Source organism: Neovison vison, chromosome 1, assembly GCF_020171115.1.
Source record: "Neovison vison isolate M4711 chromosome 1, ASM_NN_V1, whole genome shotgun sequence".
Taxonomy (NCBI): Eukaryota; Metazoa; Chordata; class Mammalia; order Carnivora; family Mustelidae; genus Neogale; species Neogale vison.
In genome coordinates, this window is record NC_058091.1 from 31,811,944 (window position 1) to 31,832,726 (window position 20,783).

At 44.7% G+C, this 20,783-nt stretch overlaps 1 protein-coding gene and 1 pseudogene across 3 annotated transcripts in view; one reads left to right on the forward strand and one right to left on the reverse strand.

The window, feature by feature from the left end:
- Window positions 1-16,272, forward strand: part of FAXC (failed axon connections homolog, metaxin like GST domain containing) — a 76,443-nt gene extending 60,171 nt beyond the window's left edge. For 2 of the 3 annotated variants that reach the window (XM_044245239.1, XM_044245226.1), the window contains one exon: window positions 7,821-16,272. In XM_044245239.1, coding sequence (XP_044101174.1) covers window positions 7,821-8,110 — 290 coding nt within the window. In that variant the 3' untranslated portion in view covers window positions 8,111-16,272. The remainder of the gene's footprint in view (window positions 1-7,820) is intronic. The other variant, XR_006384199.1, reaches the window with a different exon arrangement.
- A 4,148-nt stretch (window positions 16,273-20,420) lies between these two features.
- On the reverse strand, window positions 20,421-20,518 carry LOC122898036 (annotated as a pseudogene).
- Between the last annotated feature and the right edge of the window lie 265 nt (window positions 20,519-20,783).

Below are 20,783 nucleotides of genomic sequence, written 5' to 3' on the forward strand. Positions count from 1 at the left end.
CTTAATTTCCGTGGTACATTGGTGCCAAGCCTCACCACTTCCCGTTCTACGTAGTACGGCGGTAAACGTGGTGGGCTGGGGCTGATGGACTCACCGCCCATCTCGATGCTGTTTTTGAGTCTGAACTGGTGTTACATATTTCACATGTAGGTATAGGTACATATGTTTCTACATCATTTGAGTTCAAAACATTCTTCCCTCCTGTTCCAGTGGGTATCTGTAGATCATACATTGAGAGCAGTAGAGCGAGGAAGTTCAAGATTATGAAAAACAGGGGAAATGTCCGCATATGTTTTACAGTGTGATACTATATAAAATGTTATTATTATTATTAGTAGTAGTAATTGTTGTATATTTTGGCCATAAGACCTGCCACAGTTACATTACGGACTGGGGAGGGCGGTGGGTAGAAGTGGGGATGATTGGGACCAGACCTAGGGGATGAATGAATATATGTGTGGGGGTGGTAAGCCAAGAGTTGAATTCATGTTGGCGAGGGGCAGGGACAGTAAGCTCAACGTGGGCTGGTATCAAGGGACCAGATCTTGGTGTCTGTGTGTGTAGGGGGTGGGGGGCAGACTGAACAGGTGGGATGCACATGAAAGCTGGGCCTCTGGGAGAGGCTTCCTCTCGTGAATGGGAACTGTTTGGAGTCCTCTCCAATTTTTTTTTTTTTTTTAAAGATTTTACCTATTTGAGAGAGAGAGAGAGAGAGCAGGAGCAGGAGTGGGAAGGAAGGGCAGAGGGAGAGGGAGAAGCAGACTCCCCGCTGAGCAGGGAGCCTGATGCAGGGCTCTATCCCAGGACTCTGGGATCATGCCCTGAGCTGAAGGCAGATACTTAAACTGAATGAGCCACCCGGGTGCCCTGAGTCATCTCCAATTTGAAGAAGTACCTGAGCAGGTACCTGGGGGCTGCTGATACAGGGATCAAAGTTCAGTATTTGGGTTTGGGAAGGGGAGTGACAGAGTTGACCAAGGTATTTATGCCCCCGGTGAGAAGGCTGGGGATGTAGATGAGATCACCAGTGAATAGTGTAGAGCATGTTTTTAATGTTGCTGGATGGATGGTCAGAACCAAGCAAGGCAGAATCAGACAAGAAACTGAGGCAGGTGAACACTCACGTGTGGTGGCCACAGGTGGGTGTATAGGAAGGTTGGGGAAGGCTGTAGCTGTGTGTGTGTGTGTGTGTGTGTGTGATTCATGTGCATGCCCAGAAGCTCAGGCCAGGTAAAGGACAGGAGAAGTCATTCTCCAGATCCTCCCATTGGTGAGGATGTCTCCAGATACATTACCAGACTTGGTTGGAATAGAGCAGGCATTGACTGAAGATCTTCCGGAACTTCGGCTGGGTGAGGCTAGGGATAGTATGGACTGATATTTAATTTCCTATGTAATCAGCACAGAGATGTTCCTTGTCTTGCAATGCGTTGGAAGTTACCTAAATCAAATATGTTACCTTATTGGTGATGTTTGTAGCATTTAAAATAGTTTCTCTTCATTTTAATCATCTAAGATATATTGGTTCCCTTTAGTTCATGTTGTATATCTACACTCTATTCCTGTTACTTCCTATTTCCTGCCACCGCTCTTACTCACCAACAAGTACACAACAAGTGCCACATCTACTTACATACTTCTATACACACATACCCCATACACAGTCAGTTGTACACACACGCCCACGTGCATGAACACACCCAGCTGACGTCATCTGTTATTAGTCAGAAGCATTTGGGTATTATCCATTATGACTAGAACTATCAAATTCTATAGAATCTCCTTGCAGGAATGAAACCTCTTTTGTTAAATTATTTATGACTTGTCCCTTTTCACTTTTACTTCCTGGAAGGACTCGAGACATTTAGTGTCCTTTTTAAAGAAATGGGTCAGCCTTTTTGGAGGATCAATTTTGAGTTTCACCCAAGATCCACACACTTGGGAGAATCTGACACCACCATGTGTGAGGGACTTTGGCACGTAGCTGTGTGTACTTTGGTTCTTAAACAAGTTAGAAGCTTCCAGCTCTCCCTGGGAACCGGGAGTAGCACGAATCGTTAAAGTCCACAGAGGGTCTCTAAATCCCATTTTGGTCATTGGTTGCATGGCCTTCCAAACCTTCTGATGGCAGCAGCTAAGGCAAGCCACTACTTTGGTTTCTACTTCTTCCTCCACCTTTGCTCTTTCTATGGTGGAGACTTGCCCAAGAAGTAACAAGAGGAAGGGGAAGCAGGAACAACGAAGCACCTGTATGCTTTTGAACTGGCGCAAATCTAGGAGCATCAAAGCTTGGATCAGGCAGTTTTCTGCCTTAGCTTTGGAACATCCAAAGCACTGTTGGCCTTGCCACATGTGTGAGTGTGGGTGTGTGTGTATAATATTCGCTTTTGGTCCTAGATATTAGTTACAGTATCTAGCCACATAGTGTAGCAGAACCATCGAAAATATTGAGAAATTTTCCTTAATTTAAGGGAGTAAGAGGACAGACTTTGAATATTAAGCCGTTCTTAAAATATACTTAGTATGTGTTTGTATATTATAGATGTAGATATGTGAAATATTTCCTTGCTGGAGAAAATTGAGAAAAGATAGAAAAATTAAAAAATAGATCTTGTGCCCCCGTCACTTACAGAGAACTACTGTTAATATTGTGGTTGGTGTCCTCATCTTTCATCAAGTACATGTATATGTATATTTTAGAAAAATTGGGATCATGATGTTGATACACTTATAAACCTGTAGTTTTAATTAACTATGTATCATGGCCATTTCCCTTGTTGTTAAATATGCTTTAAAGCAACATATGTAGTAGTTAGATAATATCCTATGCCCTGGCTACATTGTAATCGATGTGATTAATCTTCTCTTTCTGGACTTGTTCTTGTTTCACATAATTTTTAAACTAATATTCTCTAGTGAATATTGTATAAAAATATATTCTTGCTTATCTCTGGTTATTTCCTTAAGCCAAATTTCTAGTTGAGGAATTTCTATCTCAAAAGGTCTAAGCTCTTGGTCTGTATAGCTAAATTGCTTTCTGTTTTTTTTTTTTAAGATTTTATTTATTTATTTGACAGAAAGAGAGAGAAAACACAGGTAAGGGGAGCAGCAGGCAGAGGGAGAGGGAGAAGCAGGCTCACCGACCTGGGAGCCCAGTGCGGGGCTTGATCCGAGGACCCTGGGATCATGACCTGAGCCAAAGGCAGGTGCTTAACTGCTAAGCCACCCAGGTGCCCCTCCCCTTTAGCTTCAAGGAGTTGAGGGGAAGGTGGTGTCTTCGTCACACCATTCAAATTTATTTCAAACTTTTCTGAAGAGGATATGCTCCGTGCCCTCCCTGCCCGGTGACAGAATGCCAAAGAGAGCAAGCAGGGGCTCTTTGTGAGGTCAGCCCTTCACACAGGTCTGCAGTAGTGGGGGGTGCCGAGGAAATGCCTGTAATAAGCGTGTGGGGGTGCCAGCCCCATGTTTTCCAAATACTTGCTGGTTAATGCCTGAGGGCTGGACAGGTGCTGCTGGGACCTGCTGGCCGTCTCCCCCCCACCCCCACCCCGCACTTCTCCCTCACTCTCATTCCTGCCGCACACAGTTGGCAGCTGGGAGAAACAGAGTCCTGGGTTCTGGGGCTGGTAGACAACGTTTTCGGTGTCAAATTGTACAAAACATTTTTTTAAAAGATTTTATTTATTTATTTGACAGATAAAGATCACAAGTAGGCAGAGAGGCAGGCAGAGAGAGAGAGAGATGGGGAAGCATGCTTTCTGCTGAGCAGAGAACCCGATGCGGGGCTCCATCCCAGCACTCTGGGATCACGACCTGAGCCGAAGGCAGAGGTTTTAACCCACTGAGCCACCCAGGCACCCCAAAATGTTTTTGAACATTAGAGAAATTGCAGTGATGCTAAATAAATAAATAAATAAAATTAGTCACTTTTTTTCAAAGAGCATTGGGGAATATTTCCATTTGGAGGACCTCTAAGAGAAAAGCTCTTAAATTCTTTTTGGGAGTGACCTCGGGGTCGAGGACCATTTGGCTTTCTGATAAATGGCCTCTCAAGCCGCCCGAGCATATCACCAGTCACTCATTAGTACTGCACTAATGTACCTTATCGGAACTTTAGATTTAAAAATACAATGATTGTCAAAATAACTTGGATTAATAGGAATATTTTAAAAGATTTATGACTTCCCCTTATCCATGTCTAATATCCCCCCCATGGAATAATCAATATTAAGAATTTGGAATGAATCTTTTTCTGCCTTTCTTTTTCATGTGCAAGTTTACATACATGTATATAATAGTTTTGGGTTTTTTTAAAACTATTTTTAAACAATGGGATTGCATTCTATACATTACTTTTATAACTTGCTCTTTTCATTTAATAGAATGTCATACCTTTTTAACAACTACAAAATATATAGAATTGATGCACCACAATTTATTCTATCAATCCCTATTGATAGACATTCACGTCATTTTCATCTTTCTTTTCTTCCTTATTTTTTACTGACACAATGCTGTTGACATGCATATACATACATCTTTACGTACCAGGGTTTTTATCTTAGTATAATAGAGACATAGAAGTGGAGTTCTGGGCCAACAGATAGGTACAGTTAACATTTCAACAGATGGCACTGGATTACTATCCAAAAAAAGGTTATAGAAATTTATAATTCCACCAGACATGTAGTTACAATGCCTCACCCTCCACGTTGGAGGTTATCAGACTTTAATTTTTACCATTTTTTTTGGTGTGACCTTGTTATCTCATTATTAGGTACACTTTGAAAAAAATGCAGTTTTTCTATTATTTCACAAGGTTCACACCTTCAGTGTAGGCATTTCTATTAACACAGGCGTCTCTCTCTCTCTCTCTCTCTCACACACACACACACACACACAATTTCTACTGCCAACTTTTTTCTTTTCTTTTGTCCGGTAGCATGGCGAGTGGGTCAGCTGCTGGAGAATCCAGGGACAGAAGGGATCGGCGAAGTCAGATGGGGGTCGAACTCAGCCGTAGCATTTCATTCTTCATCCCACTGTTTTTGATCAGTGGTGGGATTTGAGGATGGGTATGTGGGCTTCCAGTTTTTGCTTATCAAAAGCAATCCCTTTCTGGACTCCATTATGGAATGATCACTTCTTGACAACTCATTATCTTTGAGGGGCAGTACCCGTCCCCTCATAATTCTTAAGACCCCAGGAAGAATTACAGAAAAAGCTTCTGGGACAGGGGGTGTGAATCTATTAATTCCCAAACCAGGCTGTTTGTGTTGGGGGGAGAGAATAGATTTGTGGTGAAGGGCACGGAGTCTGGAGACTGGGTGTTGGCATCCTGGCTTTGCAGCTTTCTAGCTATGTGACCTTAGGCAAGTTAATTAACCTCTTTGTTGCTTCCGTGTTCCCATGACAGATGGGGATAATAATAGTTTCTGCTTCGTAGGATTATTGCAAATACTAATTCAACAGATGAGTAAAGTCCTTCAAACCAGTGTCTGGTACACAGTAGGGACTATATGCATGTTTGCTGTTATTATTTTTATTAACTTTTATTATTGCATGCTGAAGGGGAATTCGTGTCACACAGGACAAAGGCAGGGCAGCCCTCCTGGAAGAAAAGTGAAGCAACAGGCTGTAGAAAAAACAGCCACAGGAGAAGCGCCTAGAACCATATATGGTGTAGATCCTGTGGATACCGTGAATAGATTCTGACTTTCCAGCTGCTTGCTAAACAGCTCGGAGCGAATGGTCTTGATTGAGGCAAACACAGCTCTCTCCAGACCTCACTGTGAAGTGACCATAGTCCATCTTTGATCACTTCCTCCCACTCCAAGGCCTGCCCCCCACCCCCCATCCCGCTGGCCAAACCTTGCTGGGGCCTCCACAGCTTTGTCCAAGTCTTGGTTAGCTGCGACTGGCAGCAGTACCCCGGGAGGTGTTTTCTGACTGCTTCCCTGAGGGAGAATCTAAGGGGAGGGTTTGTCTGCGTCTTTTCAGGGAGCACTGATGGTGGCTCCTTGGCTCTGGCTCCTGGGCGTGTATGCAAATTCCTTGAGTAGGGGGCAGTCAGAATGGACTCTTAGTATGGGGGGAGCTGTTATGACCTGAGGCAACTGAAAATAGTGCCCTGGAAGCGATATCAACCCACCAGTTTGTAGGGCTCATGGAGTAGGGGAATCGCTTCTTCATGTTTTATAGGCAGCGTGCTTACTGAAGCAGAGCCATCAAGTTTTGAAAAATTTCCGTTGGAAAATGTGTATAATGATGTCACGCAAAGTAACGGGAAGTGGTAATAATGACAAATAAATAGGAAATATGCTGAAATAAATTCCACCAAAATGTTCATTGTGATGACCTGGGATTGATGAGATTATAGGAGCCTTATGTTTTCTCCCTTATCTATTTATACCGTTTTTATATACAGCGTTCTCACTTTCCAAAATGAGAATCTATTATCTTCTTTGATAGAAAATAGAGTAGTTGAAGGCTATAATCAATAGACCCATTAATACAGAAACAACCTATATGGCCATAAAGGGGGTATGGTAAAAACAAAATAAACAATGGTACATCTGAATAATGAGCTACTGTGCAGTCATCAGTTAATAGCGTGAAATTGAAAGTTCTTTACTACAGGTTCTTAAGGAGGTAAAAGTAGCATAAGAAACAGAATATATAGTAAATGCTTAAATAGCAAGTATAAATATATGTAAGCATATATATGTCTATACATTTCTGGAAGAACATAAACAAAAATGTTATTACAGTTGTGATTATTGGTAATTCTTTTATTTTTGGTGTATCCATTATTTTCTAATTTCAGCAGTGAAACATTGGATTACCTGTATAATGAGATGTTTATATAACTTTTAAAAAACAAACATCCAATATCCAATATCCCTAAGAATATTCTTAGGGCTAGGAAATCCAGAGAGGGATAGCGACAAATTGTGTGTTTGTAAGCAATGCTGCCATCTGGTGGATCAAAGGCAAAAACTCACCCTCGCCTTTTTTCATAGGGAATTAGGAAATGAATGTCCTGTTCTGTGTTGTGTTTCAGACGAGCGCTTGGACAATTTTAGTGACTTAACAAAAGTGCTCCTTTGATTCACATGAAAAGAAATATCCCAGTGACTGAGTGGGAACTTAATTATGGGCATAGCTGTTCCATTTTATTTAAAAAAAATATTTAAAAACCTGTTTTACTAAATGTGCCTGTGGGTTCACTCATCCACAGAGAATTCTGAGTTATCCATTTTATTTAGGATTATTTACATCTTAACATAACTTTTTCCAACTATGTGGCATAGTACGCAGTCCTTAATAACACTGCAAATATTTGCGGAACGAATGATTATTTCTGGCTGACTTAACCCAACTAACAGTTGGTGTATTTCCATGGGCTATATTTTAATTCAAATAAGAACCAGTCAAAGCACCAGTTCTCTTGATAACCAAACATAAAAAAATAAAATGCTTGACACGGCCAAATGAGGGTCATTTAGCTGCCACTTTGGATAAACTACCCACCATAGGACTCCCTCCTTTTTTTTAGTATATGTGCTGCCGAAGCGAGCACAGGACTCCCTCCTTAATCGTACTCAGCCCACTCACGAATTTGACTTTTCCTGCTTACCTTTCTTCTTACACGCATGAAAACCTAAATATCCGATGGTCCCTCTGTGGAAAAACATTGTGACTGTCTCCCCCACCATATTCTTCCCCAATGAATTCCCCAGGCCAAGTGGCTAACTGGTAGACTGCTGCCTTTGAGAATTAACCCTGACTTTCCTTACCTCTTTCCCCCCCAACAGGTGAACTGATCAACCTGGCCATGTACTGTGAGAGGATAAGGAGGAAATTCTGGCCCGAGTGGCACCACGATGACGACAACACCATCTACGAGTCTGAGGAGAGCAGCGAAGGCAGCAAAACCCACACGCCCTTGCTGGATTTCAGCTTTTACTCAAGGACAGAGACCTTTGAAGATGAGGGAGCAGAGAACAGTTTTTCCAGAACCCCAGACACGGATTTCACTGGACACTCGCTCTTTGATTCCGACGTGGACATGGATGACTACACAGACCACGAACAGTGCAAGTGACGTTCAGCCTCGCTGACCGTCTTCTGCCCGAGCTGCCGCTCCCTGGGGGGTCCATTTCCCAGGTGGAAATCCAGCTCAGCGGGGAGGAGATATTCGTGCTTGGCACACTTCTCACAAGCTAACTGGACTATAGCAGCCTTATTTCTTTTTGTACAAATGAAACACAGAACCATTAAGATGGCTCCATTTAAAACAGGCAAAAAAAAAAAAAAAAAAGTCAGCATGGTTCCTGAAATCCATTTTTGTTTTCATTAGAAAACTAACATCCTGTGGCAGATCAGGGGCAAGAACAGGTCATCTGTGGATCCCAATTCCGTAGATCCCCTTCAGCCCGAGGGCTTAGCTGTGAGACGGACTCTCGAGCGCCCTTCCTTGCTTCACGTGGGTTCGAAGTAACCCGAGAAGTCATCAGGAGACATGTAGGAGACGAGGGTTCTATGGTGGCTGCTTGTATTTTATGTGTGTATATTGTATGTTGAGATAATTCAAATAAAATCCCTAGATATTTCGTGAACACCTACTACGTGCAAAGCACTGTGCTAGGTGCTAATCAGTATAAGTTTTCTTCTCAGTCCTGCCAGTGACCAGCTGTGTGATTTCGGGCAAGTCCCTTAATTCTCGTGTGCCTCATTTCCCCCACCTGTAAGGTGGGGATAACACTTCTCTCCACCTACCTACCTCACAGGGGTGTTGTGAGGATTCATGGGGTAACATTCGGCGCTTTAAACCTCTTGGAAGAGCTGCGACGTAAACACCTTTTCTTCTCGATTGTGCTTCCGACGTGCGGAGATTCGAGGGCAAAGGAATTCCGCGTCCGGCCAGCAGCAGCCACAGTCCCTCGCCAGAGCCGAGCGGACGAAACACGCGCAGAGGCACAGCTAGGACTCGGACCTCGTTCTTTCCTGTGATCTTGCTTGAATCGAACTCTTGGGCGGAGAGAACCTTGAACATGCCCTCCCAGCTCATCAACAGCGGCAAACAGTCTTCAGTTCTGTGTGTCTGCAGAAGTCTTTCTTTCGTTGCCTGAACGCACGCTGGAGGGTTGTCCTTTGTCGACTCCCGAGCGTTAAGTTGCCCGTGTTTGGTTTATCTGAAGGGAGTAAAGCTCAGGAACATGATGGATTTCACGGAAGTGGAGGGGAAAGGATTTGGCTGATTTTTCTAAGCAGATGCTTGCCAGCTTGTAATGTCTTTTTTGAAAACGGACCTTGTGAGATGTGCTGAAGTGATGAAGTGTGAAGAGAACCACGGCGCTGGCATCAAAGCACTTGGTGCAGTGTACACTCTATGCAGTTTTCCTAATGCAGCTTCTCCGGTGTTCTCAGCCATTGCCCTGCGAGAGGAAGGCAATGCCGGGGACAAATGTTAATGTTTCTTAAGGATTTCCCATAGCATCCCTGCGCTCCCTCTCCTTCCCCGTGGAGCACAGGGACCCTTGGGGTTACTGTATTTGCTAAGGCCCTCTGTCTCTGAAGACATTATTTTTGGTGACTTACAATATTTTCCAGTGAAATAGGGGGTGAAGATGCTGGGGTAATGGTCGTGGATTTGAGCAGGAGAGTCAGTGTTCAGATTCACATCTGCAACCAGAACTGCTTTGCTTCTGATGACAGCGGGCTCACGGGGCGATGGTTATGCGTTGAGGGGCTCAAGAGACACTGCTTTAAAGACAGCAACATGTGCTGGGACATGTTCATGTTCTTTGCTTGACAAAGACTCTTTGAATATGGCTTTTGCAAAAAAAAATCCTAATATGCTGTGGATTCCACTGAGAGGTCAAGGGGGAGAGTTGCTGAGGCTGTTTACCATTGAAGCAACCGTGTAGGAGATGCCCTGAGTTGGACATTCTTACTGCACAGGAAACCCGGTTGTTAGTATCTTATTAAAACCATTCATCTTGGAGAGGACTGTTTGGTGCCTAATGAAAATGTGGTGGAGAAGCTATGAATGGAGGATCGTGTTTCATCTCCAGGGTCACTTGGGAGGACTGTCCGCTTCTGTCTCTAATGAGTGTGTTCCAAGGCCAGCCGGTGGTAGTTCCGTGTGACTAGGGAAACTCTGGGCTTGAAAATGCAAATTCGACAAACAGATGGACTGTTGTTGACCCATCGTGCAAGGACCGAGTTGCCTTGTCCCCACTCTTAGCTGGAGAGAGTTGTGTTTGGAATTTTGCCTATGATTTATTCTTACTTTATCACACCAGGTGTGTTGTATCTTTACTTTGAGAATGATTAAGCTATGATTGTGTAGAGTTGCATTTTTTGTTGCTTTTTTTTTTATCGTGCATTGCTTGGAGAGCAAGTACATGGAGAGACAATGTTCATTGTCATTCTATCTGGGTGCCTCTCAGGGGCTTGAATGGACGTTACCACTTGGAGTCTTGGGTACTAGCCCGACAGCTCATGACTGGGTAGCCAAACATTTTGTAGGTGTAACTCAATTTGGAACCCTGGAATTATATCCCCAGGTTTGACCTTTCCAGTGTGGGTTATGGGAACAAAATAACCAAGACAGACTCGGTGTGGTTTGGATGACGTGGGTAGGCTTTCTTGGGAGGGCTTTAATTTTATCTTTTTAATTTTGATTTTATCTTTCATTCGTAAGTTCCCCAGATCTGAAGTGTTCTCCACTATGGTGAACAGGTGCTACTTACAAGAAAAAGTAACAAGAAATTAGGGGACATTTTGGTTATCTGGCTTACTTGTTCAAGTTGTGTTTTTGTTTTGTTTTTTCCTGGAAAGTAACTTAAGGAAAGTGTGATCTTCAATGTTAACAGACGTTCTAGGTTGGGCAGAAGACCCGCGCTAGCCACCTGTTCTTTTTTTTACCCCCCAAAATTTCTCCCCTCTCTCCCTCTCCCTTTGCCCCTCATCCCCACTCATCAGGATTGAGGAGCAGCAACAGTATCTGCATATGTCAGAGTAGATATAAGGGCAACATAAATTTCTGCAGAGGTAAACCGTATCTTCAGAGTTTGCCATTTTGTTGTTGTAACGTAACGAATTGTGAACAGTGATGCTCCTGAGGCCAAGGGCTACCCAGATGACTGACCATAGACTTGGACTTGAATCACGACTACAGTCTGATGCTCCAGTGAACCCTGCCTGTATATGCTGTGGTATTAGGTATTGGGATAGGATTCCTGAAGGAGTGTTCAAGGAAAGGAAGAGCTAGGGATTTTAGCTTCATGGGTCTTGTCTAGATTATTTGGGAGAAAGTGTAGAATTAAGCAGTGTATGGCTGGGCCATGGGTTGGTTGTAGGAAGCCCCTTACAAGAGAGCCTTTGAGGTTGTTATTGGCCCTGCATCACACGTACGTTCATTTGCAGGGCAGGACCCGAACCGAAGTCTTTTGCCCGGCCTTAGATGGTTCTTGCCATGACACCATTTTGACTTGGTTTCCTTTGAAAACCCACGTCCCCTGAGAAATCGCTCTGTGCCCATGGAGCCAGCATGTCCCCAGTCTCTCTCCAAGAGTGCTTAGAGTCTTCCGCTCTTGTCCTCCATGTCCATTCAGTCCGGTCCAGGCCAACCCAAGCGATCTTCCGTTAGGGTTTACTCTGCAAGGTACTGCTAGGCTGTGCGAATAATAGCAAGTAGCCAAGACTCCTTATTCTTTGTTATTTATCTTTTAAGAATGCAAGCCCATATGCTCACTGACTGTGTGTTTACTGAGCACCTACCCTGGGCCTGGCCCTGGGATCCACCCTGGCTATGGAGTGGGGAACAGAACAGACATGGCACCTCATGTTAGGTCATCCTCTTTTCCTTAGACTTCTGTGGTAGCCTCTTCTAAATGCTTGGTCACTTCCCTGATCCATTCTACCCATCACCACTAATTTTTTTAAAAAGCTCTGGCCCTGAGGGTGTGCCATATTGCCTCAGGGTGAGGGCTGCTCCCTGGGCCCTGATATCTTCCCCTCTTCCTTCTTCTCCTTCCCTGGGGTGTCTCCCAGGGCTCCTCCGTGTGAGCGATCCAGTGCATCCAGGTTGGTTTGGTTGCCATAACTTAGACATACCTCATTTCCCTCCTCTGTCTCTGCTTATGCTAGCCTCTCTCCTGAAACACCTGCCCTTTCTGTCCTCTGGCCCAACTCATGCCCACCTCTTAAGGCCCAGCTTCCTCAGTTCTGCAAGAAGACTTCCCAGCTCATTATAATCTCCCCTTCCTCTAGAAACACAGCATTCATCATCTCCTTCCCTGATGGCTGCATGGGAAAGGTATACCCAAAAGCAGGCCACGTGCTCAAAAGCAGTGGTTTTCAATTGACCTCAGAGATGCCACTGAGAATCCTATAAAAGCCCTCTGCCTTATTACCAGAAAAATACATATATGAAAATACACAAAATTTTACGTAGAAGTGCAGATTTAGAGACCTGAAATCATCCACGGATTCCTTAGGCGCTCACGGACTCCAGTTGAAGAAACCTTCTGTATAAAGAGCGTTTAAAAGTTCCCATGATTAGTTGCCTTTGACCTATTCAGAGAGGAGAAAAATTGGTATGGGACGTGCATGCAAGAGAATTTCTTACTATTCATGCTATGTGTGTTGAGTGACAGGGAAGGAAAGGAGAAGAGGTGTCTTGCAGTCATTGAGAAAATAGCTTTGTTTTGACAGATTTGGCATTCTGAAACTGACAAGGCTTTATTGTTATTGTTTTTGTCACTTGTCCTTAAACCATCCAAAAAGTTGGTTTATCCGAATTAATTCAGGGCCCTGTGAGCTTCCTCTCAGCTCTCAAGCCCACCACTTCTGCATGGGTAGGCTGACCAGCGGGGGGCGTCAGGTAGGAGAGAAGAGGCTGGATTTTTCCTTATAGGAAAAGGTCGGCACAAGCACATTTTCCTGTATTCATCCATCCATCCATCCATTCATTCATAGGATAATTGTTGAGTGTATATTCAATAAAAGGATGGTGCCTTTGTTGATAGGTAACTACTCAGGTTCTTCTGTGTCGCTGTCGTCGTCTTTTTCTTTTTTTACAGGGTGAAGTGATTTTTATTGCTCCTATCATCCAAGATTCGTTGCTCTTCTGTATGTGCAGGGCTGTGTAAGTTGAACAAGAACCGATGAAAGTACATTTGAGGACAAATACTTCCAAGTCTGAACGCTGAACTCCGGCAACCCATCCTTAATAAGTTCAGCCATCCATTATGTATGATTGTGGAGTGCTTGACCTTTATTCAGTTGCTTCCAGTGGTCTGGATGAAGCTTGGCAAAGTTTGAGAGGATCCCCTTGGTGGGTGGGACGGAAGGTCCCGCATGACTGGAGCGCTCTCGCCAGTGCCGGGAGTAAATGCAAACACATCGTGAATGTTTTCTTCATTGGAATTCCTTACCAGAAACTTGGGTTTTTAGTCCCCGACTTTACAGAATGTCTGAAAATTATTTAAGGTTCCTTAACCTTCAGGATAAGATAACTGGAATGAGTAACGTATCAGCCTTGGTCTTGAGTGACCGTTACAGAGGAAATTGAAAAATCGCTTAAAGGAAAGTGACTCAGCTCTCTTGGGGCTGACAATGTGACACCCTCAAGCATTCTGGCTCTTGCTAAGGTGGGGGACTTGTCCCCAGAACAAGGCTTTCTGAAACTTCTGTTGCTGGCTAGATTATGATGAGGAGGGATGCTCAAATTTCAAGAAGATTATTGCCCCAAATTGTAAAACTTTTAGATAAATGGAGGGGCCCATTGCAATAATGAACTAACTTATGAATGTGGTCTAGCCAGCACCAACACTTGTGATCATTTTAGTGGGAGAAACAAGTTACCTAGAATAAGAGATTGGTAGAGACTTTAGTGTTCTTATGTAATTAAATAATGTCAGCAATGAACTTGATGGCCTTCTTGGATTTTTAAAAATTGTTGTTGTTCCTGACTGCAGCTTTAAATATTTTGAAGCAATCCACTAGTAGCAGAGCAATATATATTTATGACAATGGCTAATTTTATAAAAAGTAGTATTGCTAAATATGACTAATTCCCCTCTCCCCTGCCCCTACCCTTGCAAGCACTTTTTTTTTTTTTTTTTTTTTTTTTACTTTGTGGTTGAAATAGAGCAACTCATTTATCAATGATAGTTAAACCTTTTCCTTTCTTTAGTACTTTCTAAAAATTACCTATGGCTTTAAAAACAATAGGATTCAGCTCCTGAATTGCCATGTTAATTAGCTGTGGCTAAACAGATAGCAGAGAGAATGCAGTTGTTCAGTGGAGGGCTAGGAAAGAGAAATTCTTTGGATATTTACCGTCTCCCTCCTCTTAGACAAAACAGAACAGAAGAGCAATGTGGACTCTTCCCTCTAACAGTTGTTCAGAACTGGAAGCGTTGTGCCCTATTTGCTTCTCTCTCTCCATAAGAGATCCCATTTGGCTTATTCATGCACAACCCACGTCCAAATGATTGTATTTTTACTTTAAGCAAATCGTACCTGAATTCTCTTGCAGCAATAAGATTAAAAACAGTGCTCAAATTTTTGAGGAATCTCTGCTTCCGCCGGGGTGACATGTTTTGTTCCTCCTGTCAAAACGATTACCTCAAGTAATCCGTCTCACGGGATCATGCTTCTTGTAAACATGTGTTTTCCCCAGAGATGCGCATCCCGCGGAGTGTCTGACGCCTCGCACGGCAGTGATGGCGGTCATGGTGGGGAGGAGGAGGGTCCGAATTCTTCACTTGGTGGTATTGGGATTTCGTGGAGTGGGAGGAGAGGAGGAAAGGGTGACAGATGCAACGACTTCAGGCAGCCATGTGGCATGGCTGTGTTAGAATGTGTCAGGCACATCAAAAGTTGTCTCAGTGGTGGCATTAGTACCACAGTACAAAATCCAGGCTCATAAATCAAAAACACAAGCAATTTGTAGGGAAGGATTGTTTGTGGGTATACAAAAGACTGGTTCAGGGAGCACTGAAGTAGCATTGATCTTTGTCTTAATTTATACGCTCAAGCTCCGGGATTGTCCCACCTGAAGCCAAGTCTGGGAAGTTGGGGGGCAGCTGAGAGCAGAGCACTGCCCCCCCCGTTCCTTTGACTCTGGAATTTCCTTCTAGTTTCTCAAAAGGGTTTGTGGCATATGGTTTCCATTTTATAAATAAAAAATGTACAAAGTAATGTATATTTGTTTTATAGATGTATTTTAGAGGGAGACACCCCAAATCATCCGCATTGAGGTAGCGGTCTCCAAACCTTTGTGCTCATCCACCCCACAGTAAAACTTTCTGAACTTGCCCTTTGGTATATTTATTTGTAAACACACACACACACTTCTCACACTGCTGTACTGATACATACATTAAAAACCATGGCAAACATAGAACGTTTCAAAGACTACTCTCCTGTACTCAATAGAGTTTAGGGAGCAGGGCAAGGTGTATTTAGGGCTAGCGCCTAGAAGGCTGCAATTGATTCAGGAATGTGTGCGTAACATTTGTGGCAAAGCGTATGTAAAATAGGCATGATCGTAGGTCAAGGAATGGATGTATGTGTGTATTTATTTTTACTGAAAATGGGCATTTTTGGTTGGGGAAGAGAATAGCAAAGGGATGACCCCTTTACATGAGCTATTTTTAATTCTGGTTTTGGGACCACTTGATCTAGAATGTTTCGAAAATTTCTGGAAGGTTTCACAGTCCATGGATTTAAGCAAAATAAGAAAAGAGGGGAAGAAAAACAAATTATGCAAATGTGGGATGTATTGCTTGAGAATTTCGGTACCCATCTGAAAAGCATGTTCCGATAATTCCTGGTAATCATCGTCTCGCTGACTATGTATCTCTCTTATATTTGTTTATAACCCCACGTCTCCAAATGTGTAGAAGATGCACGGATTTATTTCCAGATACCTGAGGCAGGAAGGACTGAGGAAGGACTGAGGTTGGTCTCATTCAAACCCACATTTCAGCTGTTTGGGGGCTGATGGGTGGACGCGGCCTAGAAGCATTGAACCTGCACCATCTGTTTTGCGAACACAGTGATGGCATCTTGCTGAACAAGGGCCTCAATGTGGAGGTGGCTTTCGAGTGTTTCTGGACCTATAAGTTACGTTAGCACAGTTATTGTTAGTAGTTTATAAAGCCATATTTAAACTTGTACACTTGATTGTAAGATAGATTTGAATTGTGCACTATGTTGATTACTGTATATAAATGTGGAAATTCTGTACATTTGGTCTCAATGCTGTATGTATTTGATGTGTAAATGATAACTTGTGGTTATGAAATAGCTTGCTGTGAATGTCTTTATTCCCATTTGCTTCTCTTTTGCAAATTTGAACGTTTAAACTTTACACTCATGAGGAAAATCTGAAATTTTTGCAACCAAGACTGTTAAGTGGTGGCCTTTTAGATGCTTGGGAAGATCTTTTCCTTGTAAGGCTCTTGTATGACTAAAACAGAGGTAATGAATTTTTTAGGCATATAACTTAGATCAGAATTTCAAACGAACTTTTTTTTTTAAAAGATTTTATTTATTTATTTATTTCTCAGAAAGAGAGAGAGAGAGAGAGCACAAGCAGGCAGAGTCAGAGAGAGAAGCAGGCTTCCTGCTGAGCAAGGAGCTTGATGCGGGACTCGATCCCAGGACCCCAGGATCATGACCTGAGCTGAAGGCAACAGCTTAATCGACTGAGCCACCCAGGTGTCCCTCAAAAAAATGTTTTTTAAGTCGAAAAACAGGTCTTTGAATATGCTCTCCTACCCTCTCCTGTCTTTAGTTCTTGCCCAGAGCTTTTGGGGAGTGATGTCCACTAGTAGAGAGAAGAAAAGGAGAATGTGGGAGCAGGATACATATTAAGACCTTTACCCTGGGCACTAGGCCTGGAGAGAGCAATTTTCCCTTCTATTAATAGCGTCTAAATGAGTTTTTGTACCACGTTGATGAAGCCGTTATGATTCCCATTTTGTAGATGAGGAAGGAGACTTGGGGAGGTAGACTGGGGTAAAGTGGCTAAGTTGTGCTCAAGTCATAGATTGGCAGTGAGGTTTTTAGAAATACAAATATTACTAAGTGCTCCACCCAGACGTGCCTGGCAATGAACGGCGAAAGACAGCTGGGCCTCGGGGCATGTCAGGATTGAGGGAGACATTTAGGATGTTTGGAATCCTACGTAGAAATTTCACTAACTATTATTCACATCTTAGCATTTAGAGCAAATTGTAATACAGTAACATCCAAATCCCAAACTTCCCAAACCATGGGAGTATCTATTAAATAGAAATGGAGAGAATACTGTAAACCCACATTCTGGAGATAACAATTTGGTTTAAATTTTTTTGTAATTTTTAATTTTTACTTTTTGAAAGATTTTATTTGACAGAGAGAGAGAGAGATATCACAAGTAGGCAGAGAGGCAGGTAGAGAGAGAGAGGGGAGGAAGCAGGCTCCCTGCGGAGCAGAGAGCCCGATGCGGGGCTCGATCCCAGGATCCTGGGATCATGACCTGAGCCGAAGGCAGAGGCTTTAACCCACTGAGCCACCCAGGCGCCCCAACAGTTTGGTTTTTAGACCTCCTTTCTCTCTTGACTTATGAATCCCAACTAATCAACCCTGCCTATTAACATAGAGCCTTATTAACATAGGCCCATAATTGAAAATGTTTTGGGACAAATCTGTATCTACTTCAACTTAAGTTAGCTCCAGACCCTTCGAGAACTTGTGTGGAGGTCTTGGAGTCAAGCCTGGTGTCTGTCCTCTTTGGGAAGCTTGCTCTCCTTGATTTCAGAGGCGTCAGAAGAAGTTTGCCTTCTCAGCGCACTGTGCTCTCAGAAGTACCAGAGAAATGTCTTGCTGCTGGTTGTACTGAATATCCCAAGACTTGATTCTTCATAGTTTTGTCCTTCCTTCCTTTTAGAGGAGATGCAGAGCCATTGCTGTCCCCGCTCTGCCAGGGGCTGTCTATTTTGTTTGTACACTATGTTGTTTGCCACTGTCAGCACCCATGAAACACTTCTCAGCTGGGCTGGTTCCCATTCGCCACAGACTTTTCTTTCAAAACCTACCCAGGTTAAAGTAGCTGATCCCATGGATGAAAGAAAACTCTGGAAAACAAGGGAAAGAGGACCAGCTTCCTCCCTCATGGTAATGACTGTGTTGCTGCCCTGTGTGCCCACGAGGTCCCTGGTCTATATTCATGGTGGTGCGCTCACCATGAAGACTTAAGGGGTCATCTCCAGTTGAGACTGAAGGGTCACCTACCCGGGCATTGTGTTTGGCCCGGGCAAGCACTCTAGGTAACCCATGCTCAACATGGAAACATCCAGGTAAACCCTGACTAAAACAATGTCACAGGCAGCCTTGAAAGAGAGGAAAGGGCCGTAGATGGCAGGGAGCAGCTCCGGGCCCCTTCCGCAGCCCTCCCGTGTCCGTGTTTATTGTGTGGAAGTCTTGCTCCTTCCTTCTCCACCCCTACGGACCTCCCTCCCGCTAGCTGGCACATTCCAGGGCCAATCGTGGGCATTTGAGGACTGCTCAGGAACAGAAAATCCAGACTCACTAGTGGCCCAAGCGTAAGAAGGGGGAAGTGGGGAGGAAGACTGGACCAGACAGTTTGGAATCATCCCTCTGAAGGTAAGGAGGGCTTCTGAGCTGGGGAGGAACACAAGGAAAGAGTATTTAAATAAGATGCGTCTGTGGACAGCCTTGCTGTGCGACCAGGCAGGCAAGGGGTGGCAGGAAAGCAGCTGGGCCTGATCCCAGTGGCTTGGAGCAAGGTTGGAGGTGAGAAACGGGGCAGGGGTGCAGGGGGAACTGAGGGGGGCACCGCCTGCCTCCGAGTGCGAGGAAGTGCTGCCTCCTGGATGTGGGGAAGGAGGTAGTGCTGGGAGACTGGGGACGCCCAGGGCCAGGTGCAGGCAATGTGGAGAAGGGACACTGGTGTGGGGGAACGTGGTGTTTGGGGTTACTCACACCGAACATGAGGAACCAGTAGGAGACACGGGTCTGGAACTTGTGAAGGGGAGAAAAGGGCAGCTGCAGCCCCCGAAGGGATTGTGAAAGCAAATGGAGAGAGATGAAAAATCTTCAGCAGCCTGCAATTATGTGACGTTTCGCTCACTGTCTTCAGGATACTGTCTCAGTAACTCCCTGGCCAGGCCACCTGGTGTCCTCATACACAAAGCAGGGGGTCTTCAGGCTGATCCCATCCAAACCTCCTCTCATGGTTCCTGATGGTCGAATTCCACTTCTCTGCCCACTCTGATTCCACTTCCTGCTTTATGGCTTCTCCTCACGTCGGATGGGGGAATTTCATGACTCATCAGGTACTAAGAGCTAACATTTACATATCACTCACTACCAGCCAAATGCCATGTGGTCTTGGCCACCTACATACCTGAACTCATTTACCCTTCACAGCGACCCAGTGAGACAGGTGCCGCCCCTGTCCCCACCGCTACGACCGTCATCGTCACCACTTTCCTCAGCATCATCGCCATCAGCACCGTGTCTAGTTTATAGATGAGGAAACTGAGGCGAACAGAGGTTGACTGTCTTGGCCTGGATCACTGCCGAGGAAACAGCAGAGCCGGGGTTCAAGAGCTTAGCTATGACCCCGCCGTGGGCCGCTAGGTCTACACCATTCTAGCAGGTTCGCCACCAGACCACACAACCTCTTGAGGAGAAGGCTGTGAGGCTGGAGAGTGCTTGTGCTGAAGCAGACATGACTTAATTAACTTCTGCCGAGTCATCCTCAGCCAACTGCGCAGGCTCTGCCTTCTCATAGAACACACGCGGATTCTGTCACCAGGTCCTTGATCCACGTTCACACAGACCCTGGCTCTCTGTTGGAGGCTATCTGAGATGCAGGTGATGCCTGGTTCATGGACTTCACTTCTGGTGGTCATGGCCATTGGTCCCACACACTTCATTCACCTTGACTCCTTAGAGAGGGAATTCCTGGGGGAATGACTGAAAAAGGAGAAAACACCCCTAAGTGGCAGGGTTCTTAGGGTTCCTGCTGCCCGCTGCCCAGAGGAGCTCTCCATATACTCGGCTGGCCCCTGTCTCTAAGCGAGTCTGCACACTTCCCGTCTCCAACCCCAGACCTGTCTGTACATATGCCCTTGGGAGGCTGCCTGTGGATGTCTCCACCTGTCCAGATGGGAGCTGATAACCCTCTTTCCCTCATGCTTCTGAGCCTCTCGGTGTCTAAGCCAGACCCCTGGAGTCACCCAGTCCTGTGGATTCTGCTTCCTGCTGCCAGTTTGAGTTCATCTCCTCCTCAGCTCAGCCTCGACGTCTGGGGCTGCTGCCTTCTCCCCAGGTTCCTTCCTTCTGGTCTGCCTCCCTCAAACCCATTCTCCCTCCTTGCTGCCAAGCTATTTGCGAATTTGCGTGTCATCCTTGCGAAGGGGCCATGCTAATCTTCTCCGTATCTTTCCAGTTTTAGTGTCTGTGCTGCCGAGGCGAGCACTGCCAAGTTACTCAAGCAGGGAAAGTGGCCACGTGGCTTCCGTCATATTCAGGATAAAGTATAGGCACGAAAGGCTTTCCGTGACCTGAAACCTGCCTCCCTCGCTTGCCGTATTTCCCATGACTGCCCTTCCCGACCTCCCACACCAAACTCCAGAGCTCCCGAACTATGAATTCGCCACTTTGTTTTACCTGTCATTCCGCCACTGAAGGAATGATGCTGTTGTAAAAAAAAAAAAAAAAAAAAAAAGAAAAAAATTATTGGC